The 18,591-nt window shown below is 44.8% G+C and overlaps 1 protein-coding gene across 2 annotated transcripts in view; it reads right to left on the bottom strand.

Annotated features, from left to right (window-relative positions):
- Positions 1 to 18,591, bottom strand: part of SLC6A5 (solute carrier family 6 member 5) — a 125,401-nt gene that overhangs the window by 80,727 nt on the left and 26,083 nt on the right. For both annotated transcript variants that reach the window (XM_060262511.1, XM_060262512.1), the window contains one exon: positions 9,849 to 9,990. In XM_060262511.1, the coding sequence (XP_060118494.1) occupies positions 9,849 to 9,990 (142 nt within the window). The remainder of the gene's footprint in view (positions 1 to 9,848; positions 9,991 to 18,591) is intronic.

The raw sequence follows: 18,591 nt of genomic DNA, 5'->3' as shown, positions 1-18,591 counted from the left end.
AGACACTGAAGCGAACCAGTTCTATGAAGATCTACAACACCTTCTAGAACTAACACACACAAAAAGATGTCCTCCTCATCATAGGGGACTGGAATGCCAAAGTAGGAAGTCAAAAGGTAACTGAAACAACTGACAAGTTTGGCCTTGGAGAACAAAATGAAGTTGGTCAAAAGCTAACAGAGTTTTGTCAAGAGAACAAGATGGTCATAGCAAACCCCCTCTTCCAACAACCTAAAAGGTGACTCTACACATGGACATCACCTGATGGGCAACACAGAAATCAGATTGATTATATACTGTCAAAGATGAAGAAGCTCCTTACAGTCAGCAAAAACAAGACCTGGATCTGACTGTTGATCAGATCATGAGCTACTCATAGCAAAATTCAGGCTTAAACTAAGAAAACTGGGGAAGCCATTAGGCCATTCAGGTTCAACCTTGATCCCATCCCTTATGAATATACCGTGGAGGTGAAGAATAGGTTTAAGGAACTAGAGCTGATAGACAGAGTGCCTGAAAAACTATAGATGGGGGTTCATGACATTGTGTAGAAAGCAGCAATCAGCACCATCCCAAAGAAAAAGAAATGCAAAAAAGTTAAGTGGCTGTCTGATGAGACTTTACAAATAGCTGAAGAAAGAAGGAAAGCGAAAGGCAAAGGTGAAAAGGAAAGATTCACCCAACTGAATGCAGATTTCCAGAGAACAGCAAGGAGAGATAAGGAGGCCTTCCTGAAGGAACAATGCAAAGCAATAGAGGAAAATAATAGAATGGGAAGGACAAGAGATCTCTTCAAGAAAATTGGAGAAATCAAGGGAACATTTCGTGCAAAGATGGCCATGATAAAGGACCTAACAGAAGCAGAAGAGATTAGTCAAAGCTATGGTGTTCCCAGTAGTAATGTATGGCTGTGAGAGCTGGACCATAAGGAAGGCCAAGCACAGAAGAATAGATGCTTTTGAGCTGTGGTGCTGGAGAAGAATCTTGAGAGTCCCTTGGACTGCAAGAAGATCAAATCAGTCAGTCCTAAGGGAAATAAACCCTGACTGTTCCCTGGAAGGTCAGATGCTGAAGCTGAAGCTCAAATACTTTGGCCACCAAATGAGAAGGGAGCACTCACTGGAGAAGATCCTGATGCTGGGAAAGACATAAGGCAAAAGAAGAAGGGAACTGCAAAAGATGAGATGGCTGGACAGCATTACTGGTGTAACTAACATAAATTTGAGCAGACTTTGGAGGATGGCCTGGCATGACTTGGTCCATGGGGTTGCAAAGTCAAACTCGACTGTGCAACTGAACAACAAAACAAAATTATTACCCTTACCCTTCATTTTTGTTCTTTTAGACAACTTCTTCATGGATATTTTTTCACCTACTTTTCTCTTAAACTTTCCAGCCTGCTTTGCTATGTTCTTTTCTGAAATAGTGCAGTCTATGAGTCTACATATGTTTGCACGATGTCTGAATTGGAAGGTGTGCACTTTCAAAGGTAGCACTATGACTAGTTGGGCTGGTAGGGAGCAGATACCAATATATTTGTGGCAACAAACCTCCCCCTGCCCCCACCATGCAGTTCAGTGTCCCCGTGAAGAGGCCTAAGAAATGTTTATTTACTGGCTTTTCAGTGCTTGGCCGTGGCACTATCTACCATAAGCTATCCCTGAAGTAAACCATGAGAGTGTTCCTGAGGTATCTATTCTCCCGCTTTGGTAAAATCCAGTTATAACTTTTTTTGTCCTCAATACCAAGGAGGAGAACGCAGATTTAATGCAAGAAGAAAAAGGGTTATTTTATAGTAAAGGGGAAATAAATTGTAGGTGTTAAGGACCAAATTGAACTAGTCTGGTGTAGTAGTTGAGAGTGCTGGACTAGCTAATGCCATGGATCACCGCTAATGCTAAATCACCGCTAATGCTAAATCACCGCTAATGCCATGGATGCTGGATGAACTTGGGCCAGTTGTACTTTCTCAGCTTAACCTACTTCACAGAGTTGTTGTGAGGATAGCATGGAGGAGAGGAGAACAATGTGAGCCATTTGGGGTCCCCACTGGAGAGAAAGGAAGGTTTTGAATGAATGAATGAATGAATGAATCTGGAGTGGAGCTATGGCTCAGTGATAGATCATCTCTTGTGCATGCAGGAAGTCCCAGGTTCAATATCTGGCACCTCCAGTTTTTTAAAAAAGGATTGGGTAACAGGTGACATGGATGTCCTTGAGAACTTGGAGAGCTACTGCCGGTCTGAGCAGACAATACTCAGGGACTGTTGGTCTGATTCAGTATAAGGCAGCTTCATGTTTCATGTCATACAAATGTAGCTTATTGAGAGATTGAGATGAAGATACAGTTTCTTTACTGAATGATTAAATTTTGTTAGACTGGAGGGAATGCCCATACTTGCCAGCCTATTTTTGGATTTTAAAAGCTGCTACTTTTTTACACAGGTTTCTTGGACTTTCAGATTCCCTCCATGAGTCTCACAGGCCCCCCTGCTTATATTTTATTATCATAGATAATAATTCCTTAATGGTGGTAATCAAATGGAGTGCTCCCATTGGCTGATGGGTGCACTGAACAAACCATTGGCCCATCTTGATAGTTGCTCCATGTGGAGGTTGGCTACCTTAGGCCTGGCAGCACCCTCTGAGTGACTTGATGTCACCTGACTGGCATGACTTAACTAGGCCTGGCTGCTTGCTCCTGTTCAGCATCAGCCCCCCTATGACAGCCAGTGTGACTTAGCAGTTACCAACACCAGGTTGAGAAATATCTGAAGATTTGAGGGGTGGAGCCTGGAGAGGGTGGGTTTGAGGAGGGGTGGGACCTCAAACAGATACAATGCCATAGACTCCACCCTCCAAACCAGCCATTTCTGCCTGGAGAACAATTGTTGCCAATCTCCAGGTGAGGGCTTGAGATCACTCGGAATTACAACTGCTCTCCAGATGGCAGAGATCAGCTCCCCTGGAGAAAATGGCTGCTTTGCAGGGATGAGTCTGTGTCATTATATCTGGAGATTTGAGGGGTGGAGCCTGGAGAGGGTGGGTTTGAGGAGGCATGGGGCCTCAAACTGATATGAGGGAAGGATTAAAGACAGCTGCTAAATGTAAAAACTGTGTTGTAATAGATGATTTTAACTACCCGCAGATTGATTGGGTCAATATGTGTTCTGGTCGAGAGAAAGAGATTGAGTTTCTAGATGCTCTCAATGACTGTGCTATGGAGCAGATGGTCTCAGAACCTACCAGGGGTGGGGCGATCCTGGATTTGGTCCTAAGTAATACCCAAGACTTGGTGAGAGATGTAAAAGTGATCGCACCGCTTGGGAGCAGTGACCATAACGTTATTGATTTCGCCATTTGTATAAATACGGAGTTGCTCCAAAAGACCGGCACAACCACGTTTAACTTTAAAAGGGGTAAATTCTCTGAGATGAGGAGGCATGTGAAAAGGAAACTGAAAAGAAAGGTAAATAGGGTCAAAACCCTTGGGGAAGCTTAGAGGCTATTTAAAACTACAATCCTAGAAGCTCAGATAAAATATATACAAGAAGTTAGGAAAGGCACAAACAGGTATAAGAAAAGGCCTGCAAGATTAACAAACAAAGCAATGGAAGCTGTAAAAGGTAAGAAGGACTCCTTTAAGCGGTGGAAAACCAGTCCAAGTGAGATTAATAAAAGGGAATACAGGCTGTGGCAAATCAAATGCAAGACTGTGATCAGGCAGGCAAAAAGGGACTATGAGGAGCATATTGCAAAAAACATAAAGGCCAACAATAAAAATTTCTTCAAATATATTAGAAGAGGAAACCAGCCAGGGAGGCAGTGGGGCCTTTGGATGACCAAGGGGCAAAAGGATTACTGAAGGAGGATAGGGAAATGGCTGAGAAGCTGAATGCATTTTTTGCCTCCATCTTCACTGTGGAAGATGAGAAGTGTTTGCCTGCTCCAGAACCACTAATTTTGGAAGGGGTGTTGAAAGACCTGAGTCAGATTGAGGTGACAAAAGAGAAGGTCCTACAACTGATAGACGAATTAAAAAATAATAAGTCACCAGGTCCGGATGGCATACATCCAAGAGTTCTGAAAGAACTCAAAGTTGAACTTGTGGATCTTCTGACAAAAATATGTAATCTTTCATTTAAATCTGCCTCCGTTCTTGAGGACTGGAAGGTAGCAAATGTCACCCCCATCTTTAACAAGGGTTCCAAAGGAGATCTGGGAAATTACAGGCCAGTCAGTCTGACTTCAATACCGTGAAAGTTGGTAGAAACCATTATCAAGGACAGAATGAGTAGGCACATTGATGAACACGGGTTATTGAGGAAGACTCAGCATGGGTTCTGTAAGGGAAGATCTTGCCTCACTAACCTGTTACATTTCTTTGAGGGGGTGAACAAACATGTGGACAAAGGAGACCCAATAGATGTTGTTTACCTTGACTTCCAGAAAGCTTTTGATAAAGTTCCTCATCAAAGGCTCCTTAGAAAGCTCGAAAGTCATGGAGTAAAAGGACAGGTCCTCTTGTGGATCCAAAACTGACTGATTAATAGGAAGCAGAAAGTGAGTATAAATGGGCAGTCTTCGCAGTGGAGGACGGTAAGCAGTGGAGTGCCACAGGGCTCAGTACTGGGTCCCATGCTCTTTAAGTAGTTCATAAATGATTTGGAGTTGGGAGTGAGCAGTGAAGTGGCCAAGTTTGCAGATGACACTAAATTGTTCAGGGTGGTGAGTACCAGAGAGGATTGTGAGGCACTCCAAAGGGATCTGTTGAGGCTGGGTGAGTGGGCGTCAACATGGCAGATGAGGTTCAGTGTGGCCAAGTGCAAGGTAATGCACATTGGGGCCAAGAATCCCAGCTACAAATACAAGTTGATGGGGTGTGAACTGGCAAAGACTGACCAAGAGAGAGATCTTGGGGTCGTGGTAGATAACTCAATGAAAATGTCAAGACAGTGTGCGATTGCAATAAAAAAGGCAAACGCTATGCTGGGAATTATTAGGAAGGTAATTGATAACAAATCAGCCAGTATCATAATGCCCCTGTATAAATCGATGGTGCGGTCTCATTTGGAGTACTGTGTGTAGTTCTGGTCGCCACACCTCAAAAAAGATATTATAGCATTGGATAAAGTCCAGAAACGGGCAACTAGAATGATTAAAGGGTTGGAACACTTTCCCTATGAAGAAAGGTTAAAACGCTTGGGGCTCTTTAGCTTGGAGAACCGTCAACTGCGGGGTGACATGACAGAGGTTACAAGATTATGCATGGGATGGAGAAAGTAGAGAAAAAAGTACTTTTCTCCCTTTCTCACAATACAAGAACTTGTGGGCATTCGATGAAATTGCTGAGCAGTCAGGTTAAAACGGATAAAAGGAAGTACTTCTTCACCCAAAGGGTGATTAACATGTGGAATTCACTGCCACAGGAGGAGGTGGTGGTGGCTGCAAGCATAGCCAGCTTCAAGAGGGGGTTGGATAAAAATATGGAGCAGAGGTCCATCAGTGGCTATTACCCGGTCGGTGGGTGGGTGGGTGGGTGGATGGATGGGTGGATGGGTGGGTGGATGATAGATAGATGATAGATAGATAGATAGATAGATAGATAGATAGATAGATAGATAGATAGATAGATAGATAGATAGATAGATAGTGTTGGACTGGATGGGCCATTGGCCTGATCCAACATGGCTTCTCTTATGTTCTTATTATACCTTGCTGAGGTCGCTTCCCTCCTGCTTTGGTCCCCACTGGGGAGGAAGACTGTACATTTCCCAGGTATAGGCTGCAGGGAGGGGGGAGGAAAGCTGAATTCAGAATACAGGAAATGGCTGCCTTGAGGAGCATACTCCATGGTATACCATAACATAACCAGACCAGGCCAAAAAAAAAAAAAGATTACGTCACAAGCTCACATTTCTGCTAAACAATGCAACATGAACATGACGGGAAAAGGCAGCAACTATGCACTGCAAGTGAAATTGTAACAGGTAATGAAGAGAGGGCGGAACTGCTCAATTCCTACTTTTCCTCAGTCTTCTCTTCTGAGGGAAACAGTGCTCAGCATGGCAAAAACAGAACATATAAAGAGGGTATGAAGTTCCAACCTAGGATCAGCATAGGAGTAATACAAAAACACCTAGTTTCTTTAAATGAAACTAAGTCCTCAGTGCCAGATGAACTGCATCCAAGGGTTCTAAAAGAGCTTGCGGATGTAATTTCTGAGCCTCTGGCTATTATTTTTGAGAATTCGTGGAGAACAGGAGAGGTGCCGGAAGATTGGAGGCGGGCGAATGTTGTCCCCATCTTCAAGAAGGGGAAAAAAGACGATCCGGGTAACTACCGACCCGTCAGCTTGACGTCTATACCTGGAAAAGTTTTAGAACAAATCATCAAACAGTCGGTCCTGGAACATTTAGAAAAAATGGATGTGATTACTAAGAGCCAGCATGGTTTTCTCAAGAACAAGTCATGTCAGACTAACCTGATCTCTTTTTTTGAGCAAGTGACCACCTTGCTGGATCAGGGGAATGCTCTAGACATCATTTATCTTGATTCTGATAAGGTTCCACATACTATCCTTGTTGACAAGTTGGTAAAATGTGGTTTGAATCCTGTTACCGTTAGGTGCATCTGTAACTGGTTGACAGATCGCACCCAAAGAGTGCTTGTGAATGGTTCCTCATCCTCTTGGAGAGGAGTGACAAGTGGAGTGCCTCAAGGATCTGTCCTGGGACCTGTTTTGTTCAACATCATTATCAATGATTTGGATGAAGGAATAGAGGAAATGCTTATTAAATTTGTAGATGATACTAAATTGGGAGGGGTTGCAAACACAGAAGAAGACAGAAACAGGATAAAGGATGACCTTGACAGGCTAGAAAACTGGGCTAAAATCAATAAAATGAATTTTAACAAGGATAAATGTAAAGTTCTGCATTTTGGTAGGAAAAATCCGACGCATGGTTATAGGATGGGGGTGACTTGTCTTAGCAGTAGTATGTGTGAACAGGATCTCGGGGTCTTAGTGGATCATACGCTGAACATGAGTCAACAGTGTGATGCGGTGGCTAAAAAGGCAAATGCAATCTTGGGCTTTATCAACAGAAGTATAGTGTCCAGATCACGTGATGTGATGGTATCGCTTTACTCTGCTCTGGAAAGACCTCACCTGGAGTATTGTGTTCAGTTTTGGGCACCACATTTTAAGAAGGATATAGACAAGCTGGAACGGGTCCAGAGGTGGGCGATGAAGATGGTGAGGGGTCTGGAGACCAAGTCCTATGAGGAAAGGTTGAAGGAGCTGGGGATGTTTAGCCTGGAGAGGAGGCAGCTGGGAGGTGATATGATCACCATCTTCAAGTACTTGAAGGGTTGTCATATAGAGGATGGTGTGGAATTGTTTTCTATGGCCCCAGAAGGTAGGACCAGAACCAATGGGTTGAAATTAAATCAAAAGAGTTTCCGGCTCAACATTAGGAAGAACTTCCTGACCGTTAGAGCGATTCCTCAGTGGAACAGGCTTCCTTGGGCGGTGGTGGCCTCCCTTCCTTAGAGGTTTTTAAGCAATGTAAATGCATAAAATGTTGTTAGCCGCCCTGAGCCGCCTAGGCGGGGAGGGCGGGATACAAATAAAATCTATTATTATTATTATGACCATCTGAAAGCGATGACAATCCTGTGAATTTAGGGGGAGGTGTTTGTGAGTTTCCTGCATTGTGCAGGGGGTTGGACTAGATGACCCTAGAGGTGCCTTCCAACTCTATGCTTCTATGAACAAAGAAAAGCTAAGCTTCAGCATCTGTGTGACTGAGTGACTGTGGACTGTATGACGGTGTGACGTATCCCCTGCACACACACCCCTCCAATTATTCTTCTGACTGACATGACTTAACTAGGCCTGGCTGCTTGCTTCTGTTCAGCAGCAGCCCCTCTATGACAGCCAGTGGGACTTAGCAGTTGCCAGCTCCAGGTTGGGAAAGTCCTGGTGATTTGAGGGGTGCAGCATGGAAATCACTCAGACTTACAACTGTTCTTCAGATGGCAGGGATCAGCTCCCCTTGAGATGGAAGGGGGGGATCGCTCCTTGAGATGGGAGAGGGGATCAGTGCCTTCACTAGGGTGGGTGAGAAGACAGCTGAGGGGCACTTGCCGAGAGCCTCTATCTAGAGCTCATTGGCCGTTTTCGCACTAGCCTTTGCTCCGGCGTAGCGCCCCATTTACCTCCGGATCTTTTCCTGGATTTCGCACCTGTTGCTCCGGCGCTGCGCTTTGCTCCGGCGCTTCAGGGGTTTTACACCGGAGTATGTTTTTCAGCATGCTGCCGGAGTTTTTGAAAACCTCCGGATCCACACCGGATCCACTCCGCGGACTTTGCAGTGGGAAATCCATCCACGCCGGATCGACTGCTGTGTGGGCGGCACCCTCTCCCTTTCCGTCCTTCCACCCCATCCACCCCCTTGGCCAATCATCAGCCTTTCGCGGCGCTTCCCCAAAGTGCCGGCACGGCCATTTTTTTTTAAACTTCACAGTTTTGCGTAATAGCGATATTTCGAAATTAACAAATAGAAAAAAAAAACCCTCCTGGAATAGCCTCAATTGCCACTTCAATTGGTTTCGTTAGAATTTTTTTTAATTGACTTTAGTTGCGTTATTTCGCTGTTGCGTTATCTCGATAATGCGAAAACGAACATTGTTGGGGGGAGGGAATCTAGTGCCGGTGCGGGCCAAAGCGTTCATGTGTGTGTGTTTTAAAAAGGGAATGCCTCCCTCAGCTGTGCCACCAGGATTTCTGGACCTGCACAAAATTGCCATGTATAAAATGGGAAGTTGGAGTCCTGCATTCTTCTCCCTGGCTACATTCCGCTCGGTTAGAAAATAGACGCGAGCTCGCTCTTCACACGCGCCACAGAAGGGGAAGGAGAGAATGGGGCGGGGGGGGGAGCTCTGGCAGCAGGAATCAGTCAGGTCCCCGTTGCAAGCGCCAGCCGGGGAAGGGAAAGAGAGCGGAGGAAATTTGGGGGGGGAATCTAGTGCTTCAGAATTGGGGGGGGGGGGAATCTAGTGCTAGGATTCTCCACTGTGAATGCTTCTGTTAATACATAAAGGGCTGTGGAGGATTCTACAGCTGCAGCCAATCCATAAGCAGCAGCAGCACACGTGATGCGGTTTGTCCACGAAAAGAAGGGGAGGGAACAGCTCGATGTTACGTTAGTACGTTAGTACGTCATTACGCAACCAGACTTGCGCTTAAAAAAAAAATGATTGACAGGGCATCGAACTCAAGTCGATGCCAGTGGGAAAACGATTTGAGCCGGGGCTTCAGGGAAGGCGACTCCGCAAAGAGTCACTAGTGGGAAAACGAGAAAAATGATCCGGACATAATTGCGCCGCGGAATAAGGGGAGCAAACGCTAAGTGCGAAAACGGCCATTGTATTTTTCTTCACAACAGGCCTTCATCCTAGTGACTCCATAGGACTGTCATGCCAGGTATGAATTTACTTTTAAGGATTGGGAACTGAGGCTGAAGGACATCTCTGTGGGACCTATATGCATGGTCAGAGCTCACTCTCAAGCCACCAAAACTACTGAAATGCCAGATGATGTGTTGTATTTCTCATGCAGCCATTACATTTGCCTATGTGTCCTAAATTATCACCTCACTAGTGAAGTTCTAGTATCTGAAGAACAAGTGGCACAGACACTCAATTATTACTCTGGAAAAGCGTTCTTAGAAAATGGTAATTACTGTTTTCTGTTCAGTGACTAATTGCATGTATTACACAGTGAGCTTTATGCTTTGAATTCTTTTCAGATGGTTAATTATTCACTTTTAAAAATATCTTACTTGAAGTACTCTTCACTGCCACTGACAAAAGTTTTGTTGACACGGCTGGTGTAGTTTACCATTGTCAAGTTTGGATAGGCACTCATACAGAACGTTGAGTTCTTTATCTGTAATTTGGGGTGGTCACCAATGATGCAGGAATCTGGCAAGACACAATGAAAACAACAATAACAACAGGTTTAACATTTCCTAAGCCTCTTGAAACATAACAGTTAAAAGTATCTTAAACACACCTACTTAATTAGCATATTTCCTTTGCAGATGTAATAAGCTTTAACACATATTCAGCGCTGATCTGAATCATACAGTCCTCCTGCCAACATTAATCACATGATCTTTTATTTCTACTGATGAGTATTATTTGCCTAGGACTGTTGTGTGCTTTAGTAAGAACTTCAAATGAACTTGACTAACACAAAGGCAATTAATTCTATATCTCAGCAAAAGCAACACACTTGAGTTGAAACTGATATGCAACCCAACCTTATCCATGTTTCTTCAGAAATGATTCTCAGTGCGTTCTGTGGGGCTTCTTCCCAAGAAAGTAGGCATAGGATTACAGATTTAGCCCTTTTTACTCCCTTGGACTCATTATAGCAAACCTTGCTCTGCTGCATGTATGCAAAGTATACATGTGTACAAAGTGTACACGCTGCTGGTGTGCAAAGCATACCAGGGCAAATGGCTGTACCAGGGCAAAGCGTACTAGAACAGATGGCCTCCAGAGAATAGGTCTACTCTCCCCTTTCCACCATATTGGTAGAACTGGCCCCTGGAAAAAAGGTCTATCCACCCCTTTCTGCTATACTGGTAGACCTGAAGAACAAGTGGCACAGATTACACATCTACCCTCCCCAGCTGGAGATCAGTTGTAAAAGCAGAAGATTTTACAACTGATCTGCCAGCTGGAAATGAGTTGCAAAAGTGGGAGATCTCCAGGCCCCACCTGGAGGATGGCAACCCTAGAGCCCACTACCAGACAATCCTTTATTAGTCTGGCTAGGGTTGCCAAGTCCAATTCAAGAAATATCTGGGGACTTTGGGGGTGGAGCCAGGAGACTTTGGGGGTGGAGCCAGGAGACATTAGGGGTGGAGCCAAGATCAAGGCTGTGACAAGCATAATTGAACTCCCAAGGGAGTTTTGGCCATCACATTCCGGAGAAACGCGTGACTCAGTCCCTAGCCCTTAAGCAATGATTTTGCCAACATTAGACAAATCTTTCCACCCAGCCGCTGTGATATTTCCGGCACCTCTGCGGTGCCTTTGCTCCAGCTCTGTTATTACCTTGGCTCGCGACATGATCCCCGGGTTCGAATCCTGCTGCCGCAAACCCTGCACTGCTTGCCTTTATGGTATCCCACCCAGCACCGCTTTGATGCATAAAAGGCGCGCGCCACAGAGACATTCAATGGCCACAGCCAGGAAGAGCAATGCGTGAAACGGGTAAGGGAAATGAGTGGCTGCCGAGTTGGGAGGAGCTAAGACGTGAAAGAGCAGAGGCAGCAGCAAGGAAACGGAGGAGAGGTGGGAAACTTGGTGTTTGAGTTCTGGTTTCCGTGCGCCGCCTTCTTGGAATGCGCTAGCGCTATAAATGAGCGGGATACGTTGTATAGTTGTTGCTTAGCAGGATTATCAAAAGACCTCATTATTACAAACCAAGAGTTGTCAGTGGTCCATAACTGAAACAGGACCTTTTTTTTTTCTCTTATAAAAAGGATTACCACAAAGTTGAGTTTGGTGTCACCTTTAAAACTAACAAAGTTTAATTCTGGTGGAGGCAGGCCAGGAGCGTGGCGAGCCGTGAATCCAAGTCCTTCTGAGCCTTAGCTGCTCCTCCGAGATGGGCTCAGAAGGACCCGGACTCGCGGCTTGCCACCCTCCTTGACGCTGTTTCCCCCCCTCCCCCCGCCTCCGTTTTTTGGGAGAGCGGGGGAAGAGGCTGTAAATCCTGGGGTCCCCCGCCAGGGCGGGAGGGTTGGGAAGCCTAAGTCTGGCCCACTGAGGGTTGAGGAAGAAAGTCTAGGCCATGCCTTTGCAGCCAAAGTGCTGGTACAAGGTTGGGGGGGGTGCCTCTGAGTTTAGTTGAACTCTCCTTTTCTCCCTAAACTGAGGCCCAACCCTCCAGTTTGCTGAAAAAGAATGCTGGCAGGTGTGTCCATCCTGGATTCCAGTCCAAACAATTCAGAACCCAACATCTGTATAAAGGGATTTTTGGTAGGATTGCCAGCCTTCAGGTAGTGGCTGGAGATCTCCTGGGATTTCAGTTCATCTCTATACAACAGAGACCAGTTCACCTGGAGAAAACAGTCACTTTGGAAGGTGGGCTCTATGGCATTTTACCCCACTGAAGTCTGTCCCTTACCTAAACCCCATCCTCCTCAGGCTTCACCCTCCAAATCTCCACGTATTTCCCAACCCAGAGTTGATGAACCTATACTTGGGGATTCTCCACATGCTGCACTGGATTATCCAAAATTCACAATGCTACTACTGAAGTGAAGGGGCAGAGAGGAATCAAGAAGAAATCTCTTTATTATCAGATCCAGATAGTGAAAGTTGTACAATATTAGGAGGAACAGGAATGATGCACAAAAGGCCATGTGAAAGTAGGATCCACAAAATGATCTCACAGCTTCAAATATTGTTAGGCTTGCCAATCCCCAGGTCCCAGGGGAGGATCCCCCTGTTTTACAGGCTTCCCCCGCGCCCAGCCAGCTGGCCGGCAGGGGAAGCTCCGTCCCCACAACTAGCATGCAGCTCTAGATCTTGGGCAGGTCTAAAAACCTGCAAACAGGTCTGTTTCAAAATGTGTGTGTGTCTCTGTGCCTTTAAAATTGAACAGGAAGTACTTCATAGGAAAGGTCAGCAACACAGTCCCTCGGTTTGTTTTGTGAGAGAGAGAGAGAGAGGGAGGGAGGGAGCAGCCTGGCCCCTGTTCTTTTCAGAAGTCCTTGTGGAGAAACCAGACGCAGTATATGTGTGTGTGTTAGAGAGAGAGAGGGTTGTCAATCCCCAGGTTTGGAGCCCCCCCCTCACTTTAGGGTCATCAGAAAGCGGCGGGGGGGGGGAGGGAAATGTCTACTGGGCAATTATTCCCTATGGAGAACGATTTCCATAGGGAATAATGGGGAATTGATCCTTGGGTATCGGGGGGCTCTGGGGAGGTGTCTATTGAGGTAGAGACACCATATTTTCAGTATAGCATCTAGTGCCTCTCCCCAAAATACCCCCCAAGTTTCAAAACGATTGGACCAGGGGGTCCAATTCTATGAGCCCCAAAAGAAGGTACCCCTATCCTTCATTATTTCCTATGGAAGGAAGGCATTTAAAGTGTGCTGTTCCTTTAAATGTGATGGCCAGAACTCCCTTGGAGTTTAATTATGCTTGTCACACCCTTGCTCCTGGCTCCACCCCAATGTCTCCTGGCTCCACCCCCAAAGTTCCCAGATATTTCTTGAATTGGACTTGGCAACTCTAAACATTGTGTAATAATGACAATAAGGTGTGACAATAAGGAGATTTCTCCTTGATTTTAGAGGCAAGTAGATGGACCCATAAAGTGCTGTAGTCACTTCTACAGTATAGGGTTGCTAATCTACAGATGGTACCCAGAAATCTCCCGCTATTAAAATTAATCTCCAGATTACCGATATCAGTTCTTCTGGAGAAAATGGTTGTTTTGGAGGGTGGACTCTATAGCTTTCTACCCTGCTGAGGCCCCTCCCCTCCCCAAACCCCACCCTCCCCAAGCTGCACCCCCAACATCTCCAGGTATTTCCCAGCTCAGAGCTGGCAACCCGGCTCAAAAGCTAAAATCATGTTGTCATGCAGAACTGCAGATTAATCATTTGGAATTTGTGTTTTATGCTGCTTGCATACTTAAATTCTATGGGGAGACAGAAAACATTGCTTTTTAAATATATCCTACCCTCAGCTAGAAATTAGTTTCTGAGAAGACTAATAAAATCACTGAGAAAGCAAATTAAACATCAGTAGCAATCATACTTAAAATCTCACTCCCCAGCCAAAAAAAAAAGTATATTAATCATTAAACAATAAAACCCACTATGAAGAACACTGAACAGTCAGTCATATATAAAATAAAACTAACAAATCAGAAAAATTAAAACTAAAGCAGCAGAGATTAAGACATGATCAGTTATTTCCAGGTTTCCAGAGGGGGCAGAAAAGAACAATACCCCAAAACTTGGGAAAATAAATCTTCACCTGATGCCAGAAGGATAACAGATTTGGAGCTAAATTAGTATTTGGTGAAAAGGTATTCCAAAGCTGGGGTACTACAGCTGAAATGACCATACCAACTGCTTTATTCTCAGGACAGGAAGGAGCCAAAGTTGGACTTCAGCTGTCTCAACAGAAGGCCAGCAATTAAAGAAGACGATGATCCTTCAGATACCCTTATCCAGATCACTGGGGCTTTAAAGACAGTAAAAGTAGTAACTATATACAAATTCACCAGGTGACACATTCATTTTATAAATTTCGGTGTCAGGACTTTTATCAGCTCCATCTAAGATTGCCAACAACCCGGGGCGGGGGGGGGGGGGGAGAGTATCCTGCCTCCAACAGTAGCTTACTGGGATATTATTTACCAAATGATGTTATTTACCTTTGTGCCCTGAAAGCTGCAGCTGGCCACTTCTACACATTAAGCCTTCCTTAAAGGAGCAAGGCTGTGGATAACTCCAGCCGCATTTCATTCACCAACTGTCTCCTTTCTTAGCCAATCTGGCCATGCTGATCCATGCTTTTATCATGTCACAATTGGACATTGTTATCCACTCTTTGTTGGGCTGCTCTTGAAGACAACCTAGAAACTACAGCTGGTTAAGAATGTGGCAGCCCAATTATTGTCATGGGCGAGCCAATGGGAATATATCTTGTTCATCCTAAAACAACTACATTTGTTGCTGAGCCCAGTTGAAGGTGCTGGTGATGGACTTTAAAGCCTTTCATGGCCTAGGATCCAAATACATAAATATCAGAATATCTATATGTTATAGAATATTGGTAACTGAATATTACTTATAGAATATCAGTGCAGTTTGTTCTTATAACCCAAACTGGAGGCTTTCAAATTCTGCATGACCTGGATGAATAGTAATTATCATGGTTAAATAGTGTCTGTAGTAGCAATGGGCACATGTGTATTGAAGTTTCTCTTTAGTTTTAAGTTGCCAAGTGCAGAAAACAGAAATGGAAAAAAGATAAATAACAGCTTCTGTTTGTGAGGTCTGTGCAACCCACACTGATCTGGGTTGCACATAGGGTTGCCAAGTCCAATTCAAGAAATCTCTGGGGACTTTGGGGGTGGAGCTGGGAGACACTGGGGTAGAGCTAGGAGCAAGAGTGTGACAAGCATCACTGAACCCCAACGGGAGTTTTGGCCATCGCATTTCAAGGGACGGCACACCTTTTTAAATGTCTTCCTTCCCTCCACCCTCCCCTTCTCTGATTTCACCTCAGAGGCGGAGCGGGCGACGCCGCTACACTGCTGCCGCCTCTTCTCCGCTTCACCGTAACTGCTCCTCCGAGATGGGCTCAGGTGAAGCGGAGAAGAGGCGGCAGCACAGCAGCATCACCCGCTCCGCCTCTGAAATGAAATCAGAGAAGGGGAGGGTGGAGGCAGGTCAGGAGCATGGTGAGCCACGAGTCTGGGTCCTAGAAGGACCCAGATTCGCGGCTCACCACGCTCCTGGCCTGCCTCCACCCTCCCCTTCTCTGATTTTACCTCAGAGGCGGAGCAGAGCGGGCGATGCCGCTGTGCTGCTGCCGCCTCTTCTCCGGTTCACCTTAGCTGCTCCTCCGAGATGGGGTGGCTCGCCACGCTCCTTGGCGCCGTTTCCCCCCCTCCCCCCGCTTCCGTTTTTTTTGAGAGCGGGGGAAGAGGCTGTAAATCCTGGGGTCCCCAGCCAGGGCGGGAGGGTTGGGAAGCCTAGTTGCACACCAGATATTGGACTGGATTGGGAGCTACAGAGGAGCTGATATTTTTCCTGCTTCCTCATGGTTTGATACTACATGTCCTTGATTTTCATGCCTTTGCCAAAACCACTTGAACTGTGATGCTTTTTGAAAGATCACAGCAAAGCCATAACTAGCTACAGTGTAGACAGGAAATTCTGGTTATTTCCCACTCCTATGCACATCAGCACCATTTTCCCTGCCTCAGTCCAGAACAGTGCCCATTTCCTTCCTCCCACACTATCAAGGAGCTTTCTCATTTTCTTTGTAATTGGCAACTGCTTAGATGACTATGTAAATATAACATCTCTCTCTCTATTAAGTCCTCAGCAGAATTTTTGTGGTAACAGGTCTTGAGCAGAATTTCTCTGGTGTATCCAAATGTAAAAAGAGTTGCCCATAGAAGTGAACGTACATTGGGCTCTGTAAATTGGCATCTGAGAGAAGAACTTGGATTTAACACAAATGGAAGTACCCCAACATTTGTTTTTAAAAGACTATTTTACATTTGGGGTTTGAGTTTTCAATGCAATTGCTTTCCCACAACTGAATATACTTCTTTCAAAAACCTCAGTTCTTTTTTAAAAATACAGTTTCAATGAAGTGATCCCATATTGCTAGTATATTATCTTCAGGTTTTGTTTTGATTTCCAATACTATAATAGGCTGGTGCAATGCACACAATATCACATTTGCATACAGGTAATAATAGTCAAAATTTCTTCACAGTAACATTCTCTGAAGACTTAACTGGGAGTAACCATTATTGAATAGTTCCTTGATTTTTTTAAAAAAAAATAATGGTATTGTATTAATCAGAAGTTGAAAGTTCTAAAATCTGCACTAGAACAGAGCGTGTTCAGCGGTACAGATTTGCCTTGTTTAGGTCATATCATGGTGTGCAAAAGATCAGAGGATGGCACACATAAGGTCACTTTTGCTGCACTGCAGCAAGATTTTTTACAGCTTAGCTTCCAAGTGCTGTGAATTTCCTTGCACTAGGCCCTTAAGATCAGCAGAGGGCGCATGTGTACCCCACAGTCCAAGCCTTTGCAGCAAAGGACAAACAAATCTTCCCATGCAGTGCCATTCATTAAATCTTGAAAGATAGGCAGACAAATAATGACTACTCTAAACTAGAAAGTGCTAGCATGAAATTACATTTACATGGGAAATTAGTAATAAGTAAAATCATTCGTTTGGAACCAAGATGGGAGAGATGAGCCAGTTGTGCTTATTTTTTATACCAAAAACAATCCACATATTGTTCTAGCCCTCAGGTATGCGTGATGACTAAAGCAGATCAAAACATTAAGAAGGCTAAAAATCCAGACATTCAAAGGAGTAAATAAGCATGTTTAGCCATAGTGTACAAATCACAGAACTAAGATGTCAATAAAGACATTGATTTCACTGGCACAAGTTCTAGGCTCTGCTGTTGCTTGAATGCTCTGGCAACATGTATGCATGAATCCAGAATCTGGACATAACCGATCAAAAATCAGGGGAGTTCTTGTTCCTGATGCACACCACTGAAATAGTGGCTGGACACAATTCAGTTGTAGCTTTGTCCAAAGATCAACAAAGCCCACTATGTGCTTCTAGAAATGTCCCCAAATTATTTGTTTCTCAGGCATTCATATTTGGGGGGGGGGGGGTGTCGGGGTGGAGTGCCTAGGAATAACCAGCTAAGCTTGACGGTTTGGAATTCACCAATAAAGTGCAACAGTCGAAGCAAATGTCATGGTTGATGGAGGCTACTCATACTGCTTCATACTGTCAAAGAGCTTTTGGGCAGCTTTACCATGGAGTAAAAAGGTTAAGGTAGTCCCCTGTGCAAGCACCAGTAGTTTTTGACTCTGGGGTGACATTGCTTCCACAACGTTTTCATGGCAGACTTTTTTTTACAGGGTGGTTTGCCATTACCTTCCCCAGTCATCTACACTTTCCCCCCAGCAAGCTGGGTACTCATTTTACCGACCTCAAAGCATGGAAGGCTGAGTCAATCTGGGGCCGGCTACCTCAACCAGCTTCTGCTGGAATCGAACTCAGGTTGTGAGCAGAGGGCTCTGACTGCAGTACTGAAGCTTTACCATTCTGCGCCACGGAATAAGTGGCATTTAATCCAGTGGACAGTTGTCAGAATTTGTTACTGCAAAGGAAATACATAATTATGCAGGGTCACTACTAAGTGTATTGTGAGCTGCCCTGAGTCTGCTTCGGCGGGGAGGGTGGGATATAAATTAAATAAACTAAACTAACCTTCCTGTTCTTTGCAATTGATCAGATTAGAACTAAGGCATGTACTAAAGTTATTAGGCATACAGAGTGGGTGCTCAAAATGAGAGCTCAAAATGTGATGGTGGAGACTTACACAGAAAGTAGCTCTGTATATTATAGCTTTCTATGACCAACCTATCTTAGACAGCATTCCCATAAGGCTTGTAATATGTTCTCTGGAGCTGAGAGAATGGCTTAGATTCACTGGAATTTTCTTGTGGGCTGAAAGATTTCTGCCCGTTGTAAACCCTAGACATCCTTTCCCACCATTTATGGACTGAGTTTACTCTGGCCTAGCATCAAAAATACAAGATTCTTATCATTATGGACTTACAGTATGGACTCATATTGTGTAAGCACAAGCAAAACCTGCCTCAATGGACTTTTAGCTAATAACAGAGCGTATTTGGGACAGTTTACCCGGTGTGATCCTAAACAGCAAGTTCTTCAGCCAGGCTACAAGGACTCTGTGCCTGGATT

Source organism: Heteronotia binoei, chromosome 21, assembly GCF_032191835.1.
Source record: "Heteronotia binoei isolate CCM8104 ecotype False Entrance Well chromosome 21, APGP_CSIRO_Hbin_v1, whole genome shotgun sequence".
Lineage (NCBI taxonomy): Eukaryota > Metazoa > Chordata > Lepidosauria > Squamata > Gekkonidae > Heteronotia > Heteronotia binoei.
The sequence above is the reverse complement of the archived record's forward strand: the minus strand, read 5'-3'. Positions and strand labels throughout refer to the sequence as shown.